Source organism: Schistocerca cancellata, chromosome 1 (assembly GCF_023864275.1).
Source record: "Schistocerca cancellata isolate TAMUIC-IGC-003103 chromosome 1, iqSchCanc2.1, whole genome shotgun sequence".
NCBI lineage: Eukaryota > Metazoa > Arthropoda > Insecta > Orthoptera > Acrididae > Schistocerca > Schistocerca cancellata.
In genome coordinates this window covers 612,172,414-612,188,740 of record NC_064626.1, presented here as the reverse complement: position 1 = coordinate 612,188,740, position 16,327 = coordinate 612,172,414, and the positions used below count along the sequence as shown (strand labels likewise).

At 35.0% G+C, this 16,327-nt stretch overlaps 1 protein-coding gene across 6 annotated transcripts in view; it reads left to right on the top strand.

The window, feature by feature from the left end:
* Positions 1-16,327, top strand: part of LOC126182750 (golgin subfamily A member 6-like protein 22) — a 352,202-nt gene that overhangs the window by 237,089 nt on the left and 98,786 nt on the right. For 5 of the 6 annotated variants that reach the window (XR_007536699.1, XM_049924876.1, XM_049924879.1 and 2 more), the window contains exons 9-10: positions 7,308-7,485; positions 7,681-7,845. Coding sequence is in view for 5 of the 6 variants with exons in the window: in XM_049924876.1 (XP_049780833.1) it covers positions 7,308-7,485; positions 7,681-7,845 (343 nt within the window). In the remaining variant the exon portion in view is untranslated. The remainder of the gene's footprint in view (positions 1-7,307; positions 7,486-7,680; positions 7,846-16,327) is intronic. The other variant, XM_049924877.1, reaches the window with a different exon arrangement.

The window sequence follows — 16,327 nt, the reverse complement described above, 5'->3', positions numbered from 1 at the left end:
CAGACCTAATTGAACATTTATCATATTGTTTACATTTTTAACCCCTTTCAAAAAAATGATCAACTGCATAAAAGCAATGGTCCAAGAGATATTTTTTTAACTTATGTGTGAAGGCTCTTGGGTTCTTTGTTGCTTTGATTTCATTGGGTAAATTATTATACATTTGTATCCCGACATTTAAAACACTTTTTTGGTAGCAGGTAGTTCTGGACTGAATCATATGTAGGTCAGATTGCTGCCTTATTGCATAGTTATGAATATCTCCATTGAATTTTAGTGTGCAGTCATTGTTTAACAGGTATGACTTGACAAATGAGACGATATTATAAATGTAAGCAGAGGGCAGTGTCATAATGTCATTTGCTTTGAAATGTTGTCTGCATGATTCGTTACGTCTTATATTACATATTATGCATATTGCCTTTTTTGCATTTTGAAAATATATCTACCTCCAGGTAAGTTCCCCCAAAATATGATTCCATACTGTAATGTAGAATGGAAGTAAGCATAATTTACATGTATGAGAACAGATTTTGTGACTGATTTTTTGAGTATCCTTAAAATGTAACACACAGTTGAGAGCTTTTTTGAGATATAATTTGTGTGAGTCTCCCACTTAAGATTTCCTTCAAGCCATATGCCAAGAAACTTGACAGAGTCCACACACATAAGCTCTTGGTTATTTAGAATCACATCAGGCACTTCTTGTTTTTGGGATGAGAGTCTGAAGTTGATGTACGTTGTTTTCTGTATGTTTATAATCAGTTTGTTCTCGTTGAACCATTTGCTGAGTGACGACATAAGCAGTTTAATTTTTTGGTTGTGATCCTCTGTATCAGTACCCGTTATTAGTATACTTGTGTCATCGGCAAATAGTGTGGTATGTCTTGTAGCAAGCTTCGTACTTATATCATCAATGTATAAGCAGAAACAGTATGGGTCCCAGGATTGAGCCTTGTGGCACACCGTATCTAATGGGCATTGTGTCAGAGGAGTGGACAGTAGATTGATGGGTGGTTGTATTCTTTTTTTCAAAATTAATTTCGACTTTTTGAAATCTGTTTGACAGGTAAGATTCTAACAATTTGTTTGCAATTCCTCTTATACCTTTATTTGCTAACTTCTTAAGGAGTATGGTATGGTCAATTACATCAAAGGCTTTGGATAAATCTAAAAAGATACCAGTAGTGATTTCCTTATTATCCAGTGCTTTTAAGGTTTTGTTGTGATACTCATAAATAGCTGTGGTAGTTGTCTTTTGCTTTCTAAAACCATGCTGGTGTTTTGTCAATGAGGATAGTTTATTAGTAAAGTCTTCCAATCTGGTGTAAAATAATTTTTCAAATATTTTTGAGAATGAGCTGAGTTGTGCTATGGGCCTGTAATTGGCTACATCATTTTTAGAGCCCTTTTTGTGAAGTGGGGTAATTTTAGAAGTCTTTAGTAGGTCAGGGAAAACTCCATTTGTAAAGGATGCATTTATTATGTGGGTTAGGGGTTCTACAATGGATTCTCCACATTTCTTTACAATTAAATCAGGAATGTTGTCACTACCACTGGAGTACTTATTCTTTAGTCCTTTTATAGCTGTAAGTACTTCAGTATTGGAGACTTTGTGAAGAAACATTGATGCCTGTACTGGTATGGTTTCTATTAGTGTCTGGTGTTGAGTATTTGGTCTGTGGCAGTTGTTCTTTATCAGGTTTTCTGCTATTTTGCTAAAATAGTCATTAAAACCATTTACTATTTTTTGGGATTATCTGATATTATAGAACATACTTCTGTTAAATTAATAAGAAAGTCTGCAGATTTCTTAAAAAATGTAAAAGTGAGTAAAAAAAATTGTAAGGGGCAGGAGGCGAATCTCTGAATTTGAATTGCATAGCTCCACAATCCACACCTATATCCATTATATTACCCTGATTTCACTAGCTTAAGTGTCTTATATTGTGTGATGCCCTAAATGCCAAAATATCATTAACTGACACATTTAACAATAACAAATTGTATCAATGTGTTTTTGATATGTTCAATTCACCATTGCCTTGAAACAGGATACTTTCATAACACACAATTTATAATATCAAAACAACAAAAAATTCTAAAAAATCCTTTAACTACCAATGGGATGTTTTCCATAATTATCTTACTACTATTTGTACGAATAACAGCATGTTTTGAAGAGATCCTCTGTGTGCTAGTGTTCTGAAACATCATTTATTCATAGGACGTGACTTATAATATAAAACCTTGTGTAAAACCCACCAAATATAGGCTTCAACAAACCTAATATGGCATCTACCTAGTTCTGATTGTGTTGTATACATGACAGTACAGCTAGGCTGGAGTGACCAAGCTTTCAAGACGCCCATAGAACTGTGCTCTGTAGAAGCCAACCCCTCAAGCCTCTGCAACATAGAGTTTGACCATCATTTCAGGGTGTGGCCTAAACTACTACATTTTCAAAACACCAGTTGATATCAACAGTTCCAAAAACGTTGACTGTCATTACACAGATTCATAAGGGAAATATTCTAAATGCATCCTGATAATTTAATTTCTTTAATATATTACTGAGAAATGTACAGGGCATTTCAAAATGAAAGTACAGGTTCTAAGGCTCTGAAGCATTTATTACGTTCAACTTACATTTATAAATAGTACATCAAATGATAGAGCAGCAGAAACAGTTTTTCTTACAAGTGTTCAATGTGACCGCCATTTGTTTGACATTGAGTCGGTATGGGAGTTCTTCCCAAACCTTGATCAGTGGGTCTGGTATAATTGTTGCAACAATGCTGTTTCTAAAGTCAGGTTGCTCAATGGGTAGCAGAGACACATACACAAGATCCGTTATGAATCCGAAAGTTGTGTTGAGTCAGCTCGTGCGTTAACGTGGAGGTCATGCAAAACAAGCTCTGGCATTCGGCCCCTTGCAACAAATCCAGCGTTAAGGTACAATGTCGTTTAACCAATTGCACACTGAATTATGTTAATGTGGAGGTGCATCATCCTGCTGCCAAATAAAGTTTTGTGGTTCAGCTTCTTCCAGTTGAGGAAAAGAACCATAATTTAGAGCCTCAAGATAAGAAATGCCAGTTATAGTTGCGTAACTGAAAACGAAAGGCTCATAAACTTTCTGCAGGGATATGGCACAGAAAAATTCAGCTTAGTCTCTCTCCAACTATACCATCTCATGCGGATTGGTTGACCCCCAGATGCGCTCATTACTTGTGTTCACATTTTACCTTAGCGAAATGTCGATTCATCACCGAAGACGACACAATCCAGAAAATCTTTATCGCCATGCAGCAACATTTTGGTTGAAAAGTTGACATGTAAACTGTACTTTTTGTTGTGCCTATCTGCAACTCAACTCTCTGCTATATGGTGAGTAGCAATTTTCCTTTTCATAATATTTTTATATTCCACCCTGGATTTTCCATTGTTTGGCATGTATTTTAATATGTATTTTTGGTGGCTCCAGCCTTTAATTATGCCTTTAATTATGATCCACACTTGCTCCAGTTTCCATATGAAGAAAAAGTGTCAGAAATCAAATGAGTATAAGTAATGATACATTGTATTTTATTCTATCTAGAACTACGGACTGGAGTACTGATTTGTATTGAATATTTTAATGGGACTCCTGAATGAAGAACAAGTGGAACTTATGCTTTTATTAAGTTGCTTTCTTGAGGAAGCAGGTAACACCACTGTGATGCAAAGTTTCACAGTGCGTTTGTCATCAAATGGGTAAAATACATGTATGAACAAGTGAGGCTAGGGATCACAGATCAAGCTTGTTAAATGTTACTTACATTTTGCAAACTCAAGTCTGTGTTCTGTAACTCAGAACACATAATGTGCATTATGCGCACTATTCATTGAGTTTGTGGCACCTTAAAAAAGGAATACTCATCTGTGACTGAAAGTTGCAGTGTTTATGTGTGAAAATTTTGAGACTGTATGCAAAATTTAGTTGCTTTGCCACATGATTCTTCTGCAATAAGAGAGATTAAAGAACTGTTAGTTAAACTAGAACTGCAAAATGAATTTTATGCTTCCTCGCAACAGCCATGAAAAACTGGAGAAGGAGTCTTTTGAAAAAGAAACCCACTGTTCTATTTTGATAGATGTGGCAGATGCTCAAGAAAAGCTTATCCAAATACCCGGATGGGAGGATATAGCAAGAGCAAGAATGTTGATTACTGTTTAAAAACAAAATACACACCTGATGTGTCCATTGAGGAGTGCATTGCTGTTCTATTTACAGGTTTTTTCTGAGTAATCATAAATGCAGATTCACAAAAAAAACTTTTATTTCTGCAACAGTTTTCTGAATGAATGTCAGTGTGTTTAGTGATATTTTTCACTGTACTTTTTGATTCTTTAGTGAATTTTTTTGAGTCAGGTGTTAGTTAATGACATACATACGATCCATAACAAATTTTATCATTTGAAACTTGCACTGTCTTCAGCACTTTTTTTTTTTTTTTTTTTTTTTTTTTTTTAAGTGACACCTCCATTTTGCTCCTTTCTTGTAACATTTTTGCATCTAAAAAATGTGGGCCTAATAATGACTAGTGACATACCAGGCACACACACACACACACACACACACACACACACACACACACACACCTACACACACACTCTAATTAATTCACTGAGTGCGATTCACATTCAATGAAAACAGACAAACTGCTATTAATCAGTGAAAACCACATGTTTTTTATGTAAAAAAAACCACACAAATCAAACTACCCTGCCAATTAAATTCCCAGAACAGATAATCTTTTAAACAGAATATTCAAAATTCTTGATAGTTTATGTTTATAAGAAACTGAATTAGAAGCCACATGTTAAAGATCATCTTAAACATTTAAGTTCTGCAAATTTTCATATAACATTAGATTTTGGGGATCAAAATATCCAAAAGTTGACTTACTTTTTTCTATTTTCATTCACTACTGTTTTATGACATCATATTCTGGAGTAACTTGTCACTGAGGAAAAGAGTATTTGTTGCATGTAAGTATCTTTATTTCTTTATTTATCTTCTTTCATCTGAGATCATCTCACAATAATATAGGATTTTTGAAGGCAAAACAATGCAGATCGATATGCCAAAATGAAAAGCACATAGCATATGTATTTTGCTTTATGAGGATGTAATTTACAATGATAGGTCAGTTGGCTGGCTATAGTCCAGATTACGGACCATTCTGACATTTGCCTGAGTAATCTAGGAATCCCACAGAAAACCCAAATCAGGATGGGAAGACAGAGCAACTACATTCTCCTGAATATGAGGTCAATGTCTTAAGAGGTGCACTGCCTCATTCAGTAAGTCCTTATGGTATAATGATCATAGTAATCATGATCCTTCTAATGGAGATATACAGGGTGTTACAAAAAGGTACGGCCAAACTTTCAGGAAACATTCCTCACACACAAAGAAAGAAAATATGTTATGTGGACATGTGTCCGGAAACGCTTACTTTCCATGTTAGAGCTCATATTATAACTTCTCTTTAAATCACATTAATCATGGAATGGAAACACACAGCAACAGAACGTACCAGCGGGACTTCAAACACTTTGTTACAGGAAATGTTCAAAATGTCCTCCGTTAGCTAGGATGCATGCATCCACCCTCCGCCGCATGGAATCCCTGATGCGCTGATGCAGCCCCGGAGAATGGCGTATTGTATCACAGCCATCCATAATACGAGCACGAAGAGTCTCTACATTTGCGTAGACAAGAGCTTACAAATGCCCCCATAAATGAAAGTCAAGAGGGTTGAGGTCAGGAGAGTGTGGAGGCCATGGAATTGGTCCTCCTCTACCAATCCATTGGTCACCGAATCTGTTGTTGAGAAGCGTATGAACACTTCGACTGAAATGTGCAGGAGCTCCATCGTGCCTGAACCACATGTTGTGTCATACTTGTAAAGGCACATGTTATAGCAGCACAGGTAGAGTATCCCATATGAAATCATGGCAGTGAATCGACAAAGTACAGTACATTCTGACGAAACTAAAATGAGCTCTAACATGGAAATTAAGCGTTTCTGGACACATGTCCACATAACATCTTTTCTTTATTTGTGTGTGAGGAATGTTTCCTGAAAGTTTGGCCGTACCTTTTTGTAACACCCTGTACGTGGTATTCACTATAGAGCCTCTTGTAGACAGTACATTTACCACCATGTGAAGTTTGTTGTGAGCAGTCAATCACAATTTGAAAACAGCGGTAACATATGTAGATATAACACTTGAAGGAGAAATGATTTACATCTACATCTACATCCGTACTCTGAAAACCACTGTGAAGTGCGTGGCATAGGGTCCTTCCCGTTGTACAAGTTATTAGGGCTTCCTCTCATTCCATTCACATATGCATGAAGAATGACTGTTTAAATGCCTCTGTGCATGCTGTAATTAGATTAAACTTGTTCTTACAGTCCCTACATGAGCATATGTAGAGGGTTATATATTCATAGATCCACCACCGAAAGCTGGTTCATTAAACTTTGTAAGTAGGCTTTCTTGGGGCAGTGTGCATCTTATCTTCAAGCTTCTGCCAGTTCAGTTTCTTCAGCGTCTCCATGCCACTCTCCCATGGGTCAAGATACTGTGTCCATTTTTGCTGCCGTTGTATGAATATGTTCAATATCCCCACTTTAGTCCCAAACACTTGAGCAATATTCTAGGATGCATTTTGCAAGCAATTTTATTTGAACTGATTTCCCATATATTCTGGCCATGAACCAGTGTCTGCCACCTGTTTTGCCTTTGAATAAGACTATGTGATTGTTCTTGTCATATCACTACAAATGTACAGTCTGTCACTCAGTGTGGCACAGAAAGGAGTGAGGTGTACAGGTAAAAAAAAAAATTGTGTGTGTGTGTATTTTACTGTGCATGGTTAAGAAAAGGTGAGAGAGATTGAAACTAGTGAACTTTAAAATAAATGTATGCATGTGGAGAAATGTAAAGCAGATAACTAATCCACGAGCAAGTGTCAACAAGTTTTATTGCTCACTAAATTCCATGTGCTATACAATCGCTGATATATCTTTTGTTGCTGATTTTTCATATCCTTCATATACAAATTAGCCTCTGAAGTTACAGCAACCTATGTTATTTGTAGACAGGAAAGGTGTTCACATGCCTAATGTAATTTAAATAATGAGGATTTGTTGTACAAACAGGAACTGAAAATACATTTTCATGAGCAGATAAACCTAACTTCTTGTTATTAAGTACACTTCTAATGAAGTTATTTGTTTACAATACAGGTTGAACAATTGAGATCAAATCTAGCAGAAAAGGAACAATATTACCAGAAGGAAATAGAAAAAACCAGAACAAATGCAGATAGGGATATCTTCGACCTTCGTAGAAAATTGGACAAAATTGATATGGCATACCAGGAACAAATGGAAAAACTGACAGAAAAGCATGAGAAGGAAATTGGTATGTATCGTTTTAAAATTAATACTGAAAGTATTTCTATTTTTCAGGTATTATAGATTAACGTGTACCAGAAATCTGAAGAAACAAAATCATGTTTCTTTAGTTGTTATGTTTTAACTGATGTAATTGATTAAATAAATGTCGTTAATTGATAGAAGTAAGTTTCAGTAAGCTATCCTCTATTTTCTCATTTAGAACATTTAAATGAGGAAGCAGAACGGAGGGTACAACAAGTGGAGCAGAACTGGCAGTTACAAATAAGTTCAACAAGAGCTACTCTTGAGTTAGTAAAGGAACAGATGCAACGCGATGCAGATGAAAGGATGGAAAGTCTTAAAGAAAAATATCAGCAGCAGCTAGGTTCGTAACTGCTCTTAAATCAACATCAGTTGTCAACAGCATTCCTTTGATGTAGGCTCTCAGAATGTTTCCATAATTCGAGACTGATAGAGGAGATTTATATTTATGTTTGTCAGTTTGTGTGTTCTTTAACAACTTACAAGCAATGATCCAGACCTGAAATCCAACTTAATATTTTGGCAACTTTCCAATACAATCATAACTGAATTACAGTTATTCAAGTAAATGTTTAGGAGTAACTTCACAACTAGCATGAAAATTAATAGCATTTTTGAAACTCTGATATTTGAACCCTTCTTTTATACTGCAGTGTTTATTCCTATCCTGTGATGAGACACAACACCCTGTCATGAAAAACTGGCACCTTGTACAATTTGCCTGAATATGAGACAATTTTATGTCAGTCATTGACTAACAAAATAATTCATAACTTTGTGCAAGGAATGGGGTGGAGTCTTCATAGAAAAGTAAGCCTTAGGTATATTAAGGTTTGGTTAAATAATTGATAGTTGTGAACTTGTAACCTCTCCACTTATGTGTACCATCCTACAACTTAAATTTACTTACAGCTGACTTTAATTGTGCAGTTTTTTGTCTATAGAATGAATTGTTTAGAGAGGCATTTTGTTAATTAATCCATTTACAATAACTGTGTGCTATCATTCACAAAGGCAGTCAAGTCAGTGTTTCATTTCTGGAAATATTAGGAATTGGAATTTTTACATGTACATTTACGCTTCATTAAAATACACTAACTGTGTTTCACTGTTGAATGACTGACTATGGAACTTCAAAAAAGGTCTACATTTAATATTCCAATGCAAGCCATTAGCGACCAAGAGACACAAAGCATTTGGGTCACTAGTTCCTGAAGAGATTTTGTCTAACAAAGATGTAATAAATTGCCTCCTAGTACTCTACAGGGATACGGACTGGCTTTACTAGAATTGCAGGGAGAGGTACCACACAATAAACTTATTTTTACTTATTTTCATTGTGAGAAACAGGGGCTACATCCACTGTTTTTATACCTCCCTGATTAAATCAAATTAATGTTTAAGTAATGCATTTCCTTGTCCAAACACATTTAAGACACTTAACAGAATACCATAGCTCTAGAACTCCATTTCTCATTCACATGTTTATTTTAAATAATGCAGATTTGTCTTTGTAGATGAATTGATATTTTGCTTTTCTTTCCTGTTCATTTAAAAATATGTATATTAATTAAGTAAATTTACTTTGGATAGCACCAAACTATTTACATTATCCTCACACATCAGAAAAACACCTTGTGACTGTACTTCAGAGCCTGGCCAAAGAAGTCATCTAATTAAGTTATAATGAGAAGTTAAAAGTAATGGACAAATGAACCAAGTTATGATTAGTTTTACTTAAACAAAGTAATGAATAAACCAAACATAGAAATATTGTATAATCAATATTAATCTTCCAAAGGTATAACTAAAAAGGAAAGAAGCAGTTAAAAATCGAAAAAATGGTGAAGACGACACTAGAGTCAAAAATCAAATACATAAAAGCTTTGGGACACCAATTGCTGAAAAGAATTTACAAAACTAGAGTATTTCACAACCATATCAGGAAATGGATGAAGAGGTCAACAAGCTCATCTAACAACTCATATTGGTCTTTGATGGCTAACATAATTTTTGAGTTTTTAGGAAGTGAACAAATGAGAATAATGGTTTAAAAGTTCAGTCAAGCAGTTCTCCATGTTTTTTTACCGAATTATTATACTGAGAAGTGGACTGATTCCTTGTGCAGATCTACAGTAATTGCAGATATTAAGACTTCATGCTTCACGAAATCATAAGTGAGATATCTCAAGCTGGCAAGTTGAAGAACTGTAATCAAATTTTCCAACTGGTTAGTAACAAGAAGTGATACTAAAAGGGCAAAGTAAAGATACTTTTGTGTAATTTTTGCCATGAATTATTCTTCTGCAATAGCATACTGAACTTACTACCACATTGGCCTGCATATGAGCCATACTCATGTATGAGCTGCACTGTTAATTATGAGGTCAAAAATTGACACTGCATTATCCATTTTCACAATGTAGTCACACTTGATCACACCTTTCCCCTCCACTCCCCCAGGAGGTTCACATCTCTTTTCTCAGAACATGCTTGGCCACTGCAGGACATTACAGCAACAGCACAAATAAAGTTTGGAATTAGTGCGAAATTTACATGCGTCTGTCACAACAAAAATGACTGTAATTCTGGTTCTAATTCAGCTACAGCAATGAAAATAGTACCATTGGAAAACTAATGAATAGACCTTTACATAGATATGCTACATGGCAAGTTTCTGAGAATTTTCATACTAAAGGTCATTGACCTTGACCTTTGACCTTGAATATCTAAAACATCCCATCTTCAATGTTTTTGAAAAAAAATATATTTAATTTCTCCAGTACATTACTATAAATATGGTAAGTATCAAAATGGCACACCAAAGGCATCATGCACAAAAAATTATTTTGTCAGCATCAAAACACTACCGAAATGTATAAGGTAACACACATATATGAAACACAAATTATGATAAAGTGCAAGCCATAAGTAATATTGTACAAAAATATGGTTTACATTATTATAGTGGTATTATGAATTATTTACATTACATTACATTATTTACATTACAGTTGTAATTAAAAGGCAATGAAAAGTTATTAGATCTCTCCTCACAATTCTCCTAATAAATTGTTAATGTTCGCCAGATCTGATGCAGGGAGATTGTATTTCCTTCTAGTTGGTGTCACTGGATCCACTCTTGTGATAATGTCACATTTTCTGATGATACAAGTGTCTGGTTTGGCAGGAAACACATATGACGGAGATAGTCCATGTGGATACAAAAAGTTGACCTTTACTTCATCTGTTTCTTCACATGTTTGTAAGACATATTCAACCCACCAATGACTGTTATACAAACAAGCAAAAAATCCATGTATATTTGTTAAAATCATTTTATTCACCATAGCAATCACTGACTCTTTTCTACTCTCTAAAGAATCAGAATATGTCTTTGTCTTTACTAAACCTTTGTTAAAAGGAATTACACAATGAAGCTTATGGTTACCTGGAATCATCCTTGTATTTTTGAAATGTTGTTTCAGCTTGGCCGTATCTTCATAATGGTGGGAAACCGATGTATAATGGAAGACACGTGAAGGAATATTTTCCTTGCACCACTCAAACAACTGTCGTGATGTCAAAATATGATTTTCGTAAGGTCACGTGAGGCTGGCAAGTCTTGCTAATCTCTTTAAGTTTTGCTACCACATCACAGGGTCCTTTACCATGTGCTGTAGCAAAAAAATGCCATTCTGCTGTAACATCAAAATCTTCTTGATGGTAGGACAGATTCATAAAGTTCTTTCTGTTTTTTATTGGGCAGCACATCCATCTGAAAAGCAATAAATGTGCTTTGGATTTGAAAACTGACATTTTAAGAAATTAGTGAAATTTGTATGGAAAGAATAAACTCACACTGCATCATGCTGAAGGCAGTCAGATATTTCCACGTATGATACATGTCATATTTGATTAGTGCTTGAGTCTCTGTAGCAAGATACAAATGGGTGAATTGTAGCCTGTGAATTATTCCAGTGGACTCCTTGTACCTCATCCTGAATGGTGAAGGAGTAATTTTCTGCAAAGTCACAAAGAACAAGAAACTCATTTACTTTGAGACCTTCTTTAATGATTTTACAGAAATGTGACTGCTTCTGGGAGATGAATGAGTGTGGTAGAAACTGTTGTAACCTAGATGCAGACACCTCAGTGAAATCATCTGTTGATTTTGTTATAGCCTCTCGAACTACCCTGCCTGTAGTTAACCAACACTTATATGCAATTTTGCCAATGCAGTTTTTACCAAACAGACCATACAGATAATCAGTTAGTCTTGTCACACCTGGACAATAGAGACATAAATCTAAGAAACATGCTGGTAGTGCAGGATTACATGTACCAAATGCTACAGTACTCGTATGATAGTCATGTGTATTCTTCACTCTTTGTCAGTGCTTTAAGCTTACAACCTTCAATCATGAACTTGAAATTCACTGGCAAGACACACACACAAACAGCATGGGTTCCACTGGCATTGGCAAGAACACAGTGCTTTGGCCGCAACTCACAACTTTTGGAGAATCCAATATGTATATCTAGGTATTAATCTTGAAATATGCATACAGTTCCTTAAGATTGTGCAACACTAGCTGCTTTTGTTTATGTACTGTAATTCCATTTTCTTTCACAGACACAAAGTCTTTTCCTCCTGGCATCATATGGCTCACGTCATGATCACAGTAAAAATCATGCACACACTTAACAGTTTTCTCACATAATGTCTTACCTGGCTTTGGATTTGGTGTCACAATATACCATGTTCTCCTATTAACTGTTTTGCTCTCCACACCATGTAATCTGAAGCAGAAGATTCTTTCATAGTTTTCCTTTTACTCCAACTCTTTGGGAGTACAGTTAGAACTTGTGTTTTGTTGCACATACGGTCTGAATTGTGAAACTTATCTTTCAGCTGGATGATAATTTAACTTTCTCCATTTTCACACTCTTCTTTTTCTGGTTGTGCCATATAAGTATGCTCCAATACAGAGGCTATTTTTTTCAGTTTTTGCTTTGGGTACTTTTTCTCACTCTAAAGCCTCTTTTTCTTCACAGGAGATTCACCTAAATACTGAAGGCTACTATTTAAAGCATGGAGTGCCAGATCTGATGCTACTTCATGTTCACTTAAATCTTCTCCTTAAGTACCTGGCACAACTGAGGCAACGTTTGCAGTGATTGTTAGGTTTTACAATATTTTTTCCTACATTTACTGCAAATTTTTCCCGCTAACAATACATAAGGATATTTGTTTATCATCGACTCCCGAACATTCCTTAAATTCTTCTGCACTCTTGCATGACCTTCTTCCCTAAACGGATTGCAACAATACCATTTTGACTTGAAATCCATTTTCTACTAAATATTACTTTATGACACATTTACGTTGCACTTTGTTAAACAAGCCACAGCCATAAAACATACGAAACAAAATTTGCATAATATATAGAGATCAGTGGACTAATGGTGACTAGTTGAAATAAGAGTCTCTCCAATTGGCTGTTCACTAAAACAGGCTAATGTTGATTGGTTGAAATAAAGGTGTTCACACCTAGAAATACTAAAGAACTGGTCTGAATAAAAGTAACTGCTATTGGCTGGTGTTATAGAAAAAACTGGATACATAGCTGCTTACTGCCTGTTGATGGTGTACTTAAGTTGACAAAACAATTTTTTGTGCATGATGCCTTTGGTGTGCCATCTTGATATTTACCATATTTACAGTAACATACTGTAGCAATTAATTATTTTTTTTAAAAAAAATTGAAGATGGGGTGTTTTGAGATATTTAAGGTCAAAGGTCAAGGTCAGTGATCTTTAGTACGAATATTCTCAGAAACCTGCCATGTGGCATATCATTGTAAAGGTCTATTTGCTAGCTTTCCAATGGTACCATTTTTATTGCTGTAACTGAATTAGAACCAGAATTACAGTCATTTATGTTGTGACATACACATGTAAATTTAGCACAAATCCCAAACTATCCAGACTTATAACTTTCTTCACAGTTGTAACACACACCTGCAAATTGGTATTTTTCCATCTATTATCTGGGTCACTGAATGCATCAAGTCTGAAAGAAATCCAAGAGGGTCAGGTTGATAGGTGCATTGAATTGACACTTCTACTAATTACACTCCCCCTCCCCTCCCACTCCCCTCTTCTCCCCTCCCACTCTGCCTTTCCATTGGATAGTCTTCTTGGTGTTGATCATAGTTGAATTTACTTTAAATGCTAACAGTTTATGTTAGGCTTTACCATGACTGTTAATGACTCAAATGAAACAACAAGTTTAGTGTCACCAGTCACTGTTTATTTATAGCCATGATGCATTTCAAAGGTTTAAACCTCCATCATCAGGTGGATTTACATTTGTTAGTATGACATACATGTGAACACTATTTCAGAACATGGTTTTGGGCTTTTTCACAAAAAATTAACTTATATCTGATGGTAAAAATGAAATAAGTAAAATAGAATACTTCCAGTGGTCACAGGTTCCTTGCACTGTTGTCACACATCACATTTGTACTGTCATATTTGTAAACAAAGTTGGTGTCTCTAAGCTGTTAGGTGGATGTACCAAAGAGAAACATTATCACGAAGTATAAAGAATATGCATCATAACCACATTATTACAGAATAAGTTTTAAAGGATTTTGGAGATCTTCATTTTGAGGTGCTGAATATGTGTGTTGCAGAAATTATTTCAGGTGGTATATACATCCAATTTTGTCGAGTTTATATAGTTTAAAATTCATACTCATTTGTATAGTCAGGTGGCATGTTGCTAAGTTTAAACACAATGATTATGTTGGCTACAGTGGTAAAATTATACATAAATAACAATTTTAGTTGGGATTCATAGATAGAAATGAAAGGCAGAGGAAGAGGAAGAGAAAGAGGAAGAGAGAGGGAGAGAGAGAATGGAAGGAGTGATTGGATGGCAGCAAACTTTCCAAATCAGGGAATTCTTAAGATTACATTTTTATTACACATAATAACTGACTAAAGGTTGGGGTAATATATTGGTTAATGCCTTAAAATTGCAGATAGATGTACAATTTGTACCATTAATTGATGCACATATAGTTTCGAGCTGACAGGGATCACAAGCAGTTGGTGTGATTTTTGTGTGTGTGTGTGTGTGTGTGTATGTGTGTGTGTGTGTGTGTGTGTTTGTGTGTGTGTACATTGCAAATTTAATAACTTAGGCAGTTGCTGAAAACAGAGATGATACTGTTTTAGATATTGTCATTTTTGTCACTTAGGATGGATTCAGGTTTTTGTGTTTGGTGTTTTTATATTTGGAGTGTTTCAAGGATGTCTAGTTTTCTGGCTTTAGGTTGGGTGTGTGGAATGCTGATACTTGTATTGTTAACATGGTGTTTTGTTTCATGCGGGTGGGTGGCTATTGCTGATGTGTGGTATGTTTTATTTTTTTAGTGTGTCTATGTGTTCTTTGAATCTAATCTCAAACTATCCACATGTTTGGCCTTTGTGTGCTGCTGTTGTTAGGTAGCTTCTGTCTAACCTTTTTGTCTATAGTAAGGGATATGTTTATGCCTTTTTGTTTGAATACATTGGCAATCTGATACGAAATATTACCTAGTAATGGGATTGTACGGACGATGTTGCTTTTTTTTATTTTTTATTTTTTTATTTTTTTTATTTGCCACTGTTTAGTCTTTTAGGGTTTCTACTGTGGAACTATTAATAACCATTTGCAGTAGCTGTTTGTTTTATTATTTCAATTTCTTGTTCACATGTATCTTCAGAGAGTGGTAGTTGGATAACTCTATTGGTCATGCACCACGATGTTGCCATTTTGTGGGCTGTGGGGTGACAGAAGGAGCTGTGGATTGTAGTATGGTTATATTAGGCTTCTGTTAAGAAGGTAGAATGTAGTACATTTGTCTCAAAGTTTACAATTACAAAGCATAGATTTTTTTGTACTGTAGACACATCAAATTACTTTAAAAAAATATGGTTATAATAATTAACATTTTTAAGCAGGCATTTCTGAATTTTTATACGTGAACAATTTAACCAGAACATATATAACGCTTATGGTAATTTTGCAGCTTGCAAATAAAATATAATAACAATGAATTTACAATACACTTTATTGTTACTTTTCTTTTCAAATTGCCAAACTGTCCTGCATGAATTCTTCAACTGAATAATAACATTTTCCACTAGCTTATTAAATCATAATCTTTTATTGGGTCAAACTCCATATTTAACAGATTTGTGTTATTTAATTTATTGTAAATTTTTAATCCCATGTACAATGGTGTCTGAGCATAAAGTTTTAAATTATGAGAGGGAAGCTTGAAACTGTGTCTGTGACAAGTACTGTAATTGTGCTTGAAACGAAAATTGTCAAGTAAGTTATGATTTTTACATATGAAAATAAAAATTTTGTTGATGCACAGAGAAGGAATGGTTAGTATTTTTATAATGGGTAACATGATGTTCTTTTTTGGACTAAATACATGTTTCTTATGGTTCTCTTTTGAAGTGTAAGTAATCTCAGGCTGTTCATAGAGTTTCCCCAGAAAATTATTCCATGTTGAATTATAGCTTCAGAGTTGCTGTGGTAGACTATCTTCCTGGTGTCCATAAGGGTTGAACCAGATAAGTCATTCATCGCATAAGCTAAGCTGTTTACTTTGTTTGCTAACAAATGTACATGTGCTTTCCAATTTAAATTTTTGACAAGATTTAGACCTAGAAGATTTACATTACTTGCTTCAGTCATTTCCTGATCACCATGCACTATTTTTACAGGAGATGCTTATGATGTTTTAGCACTGAAC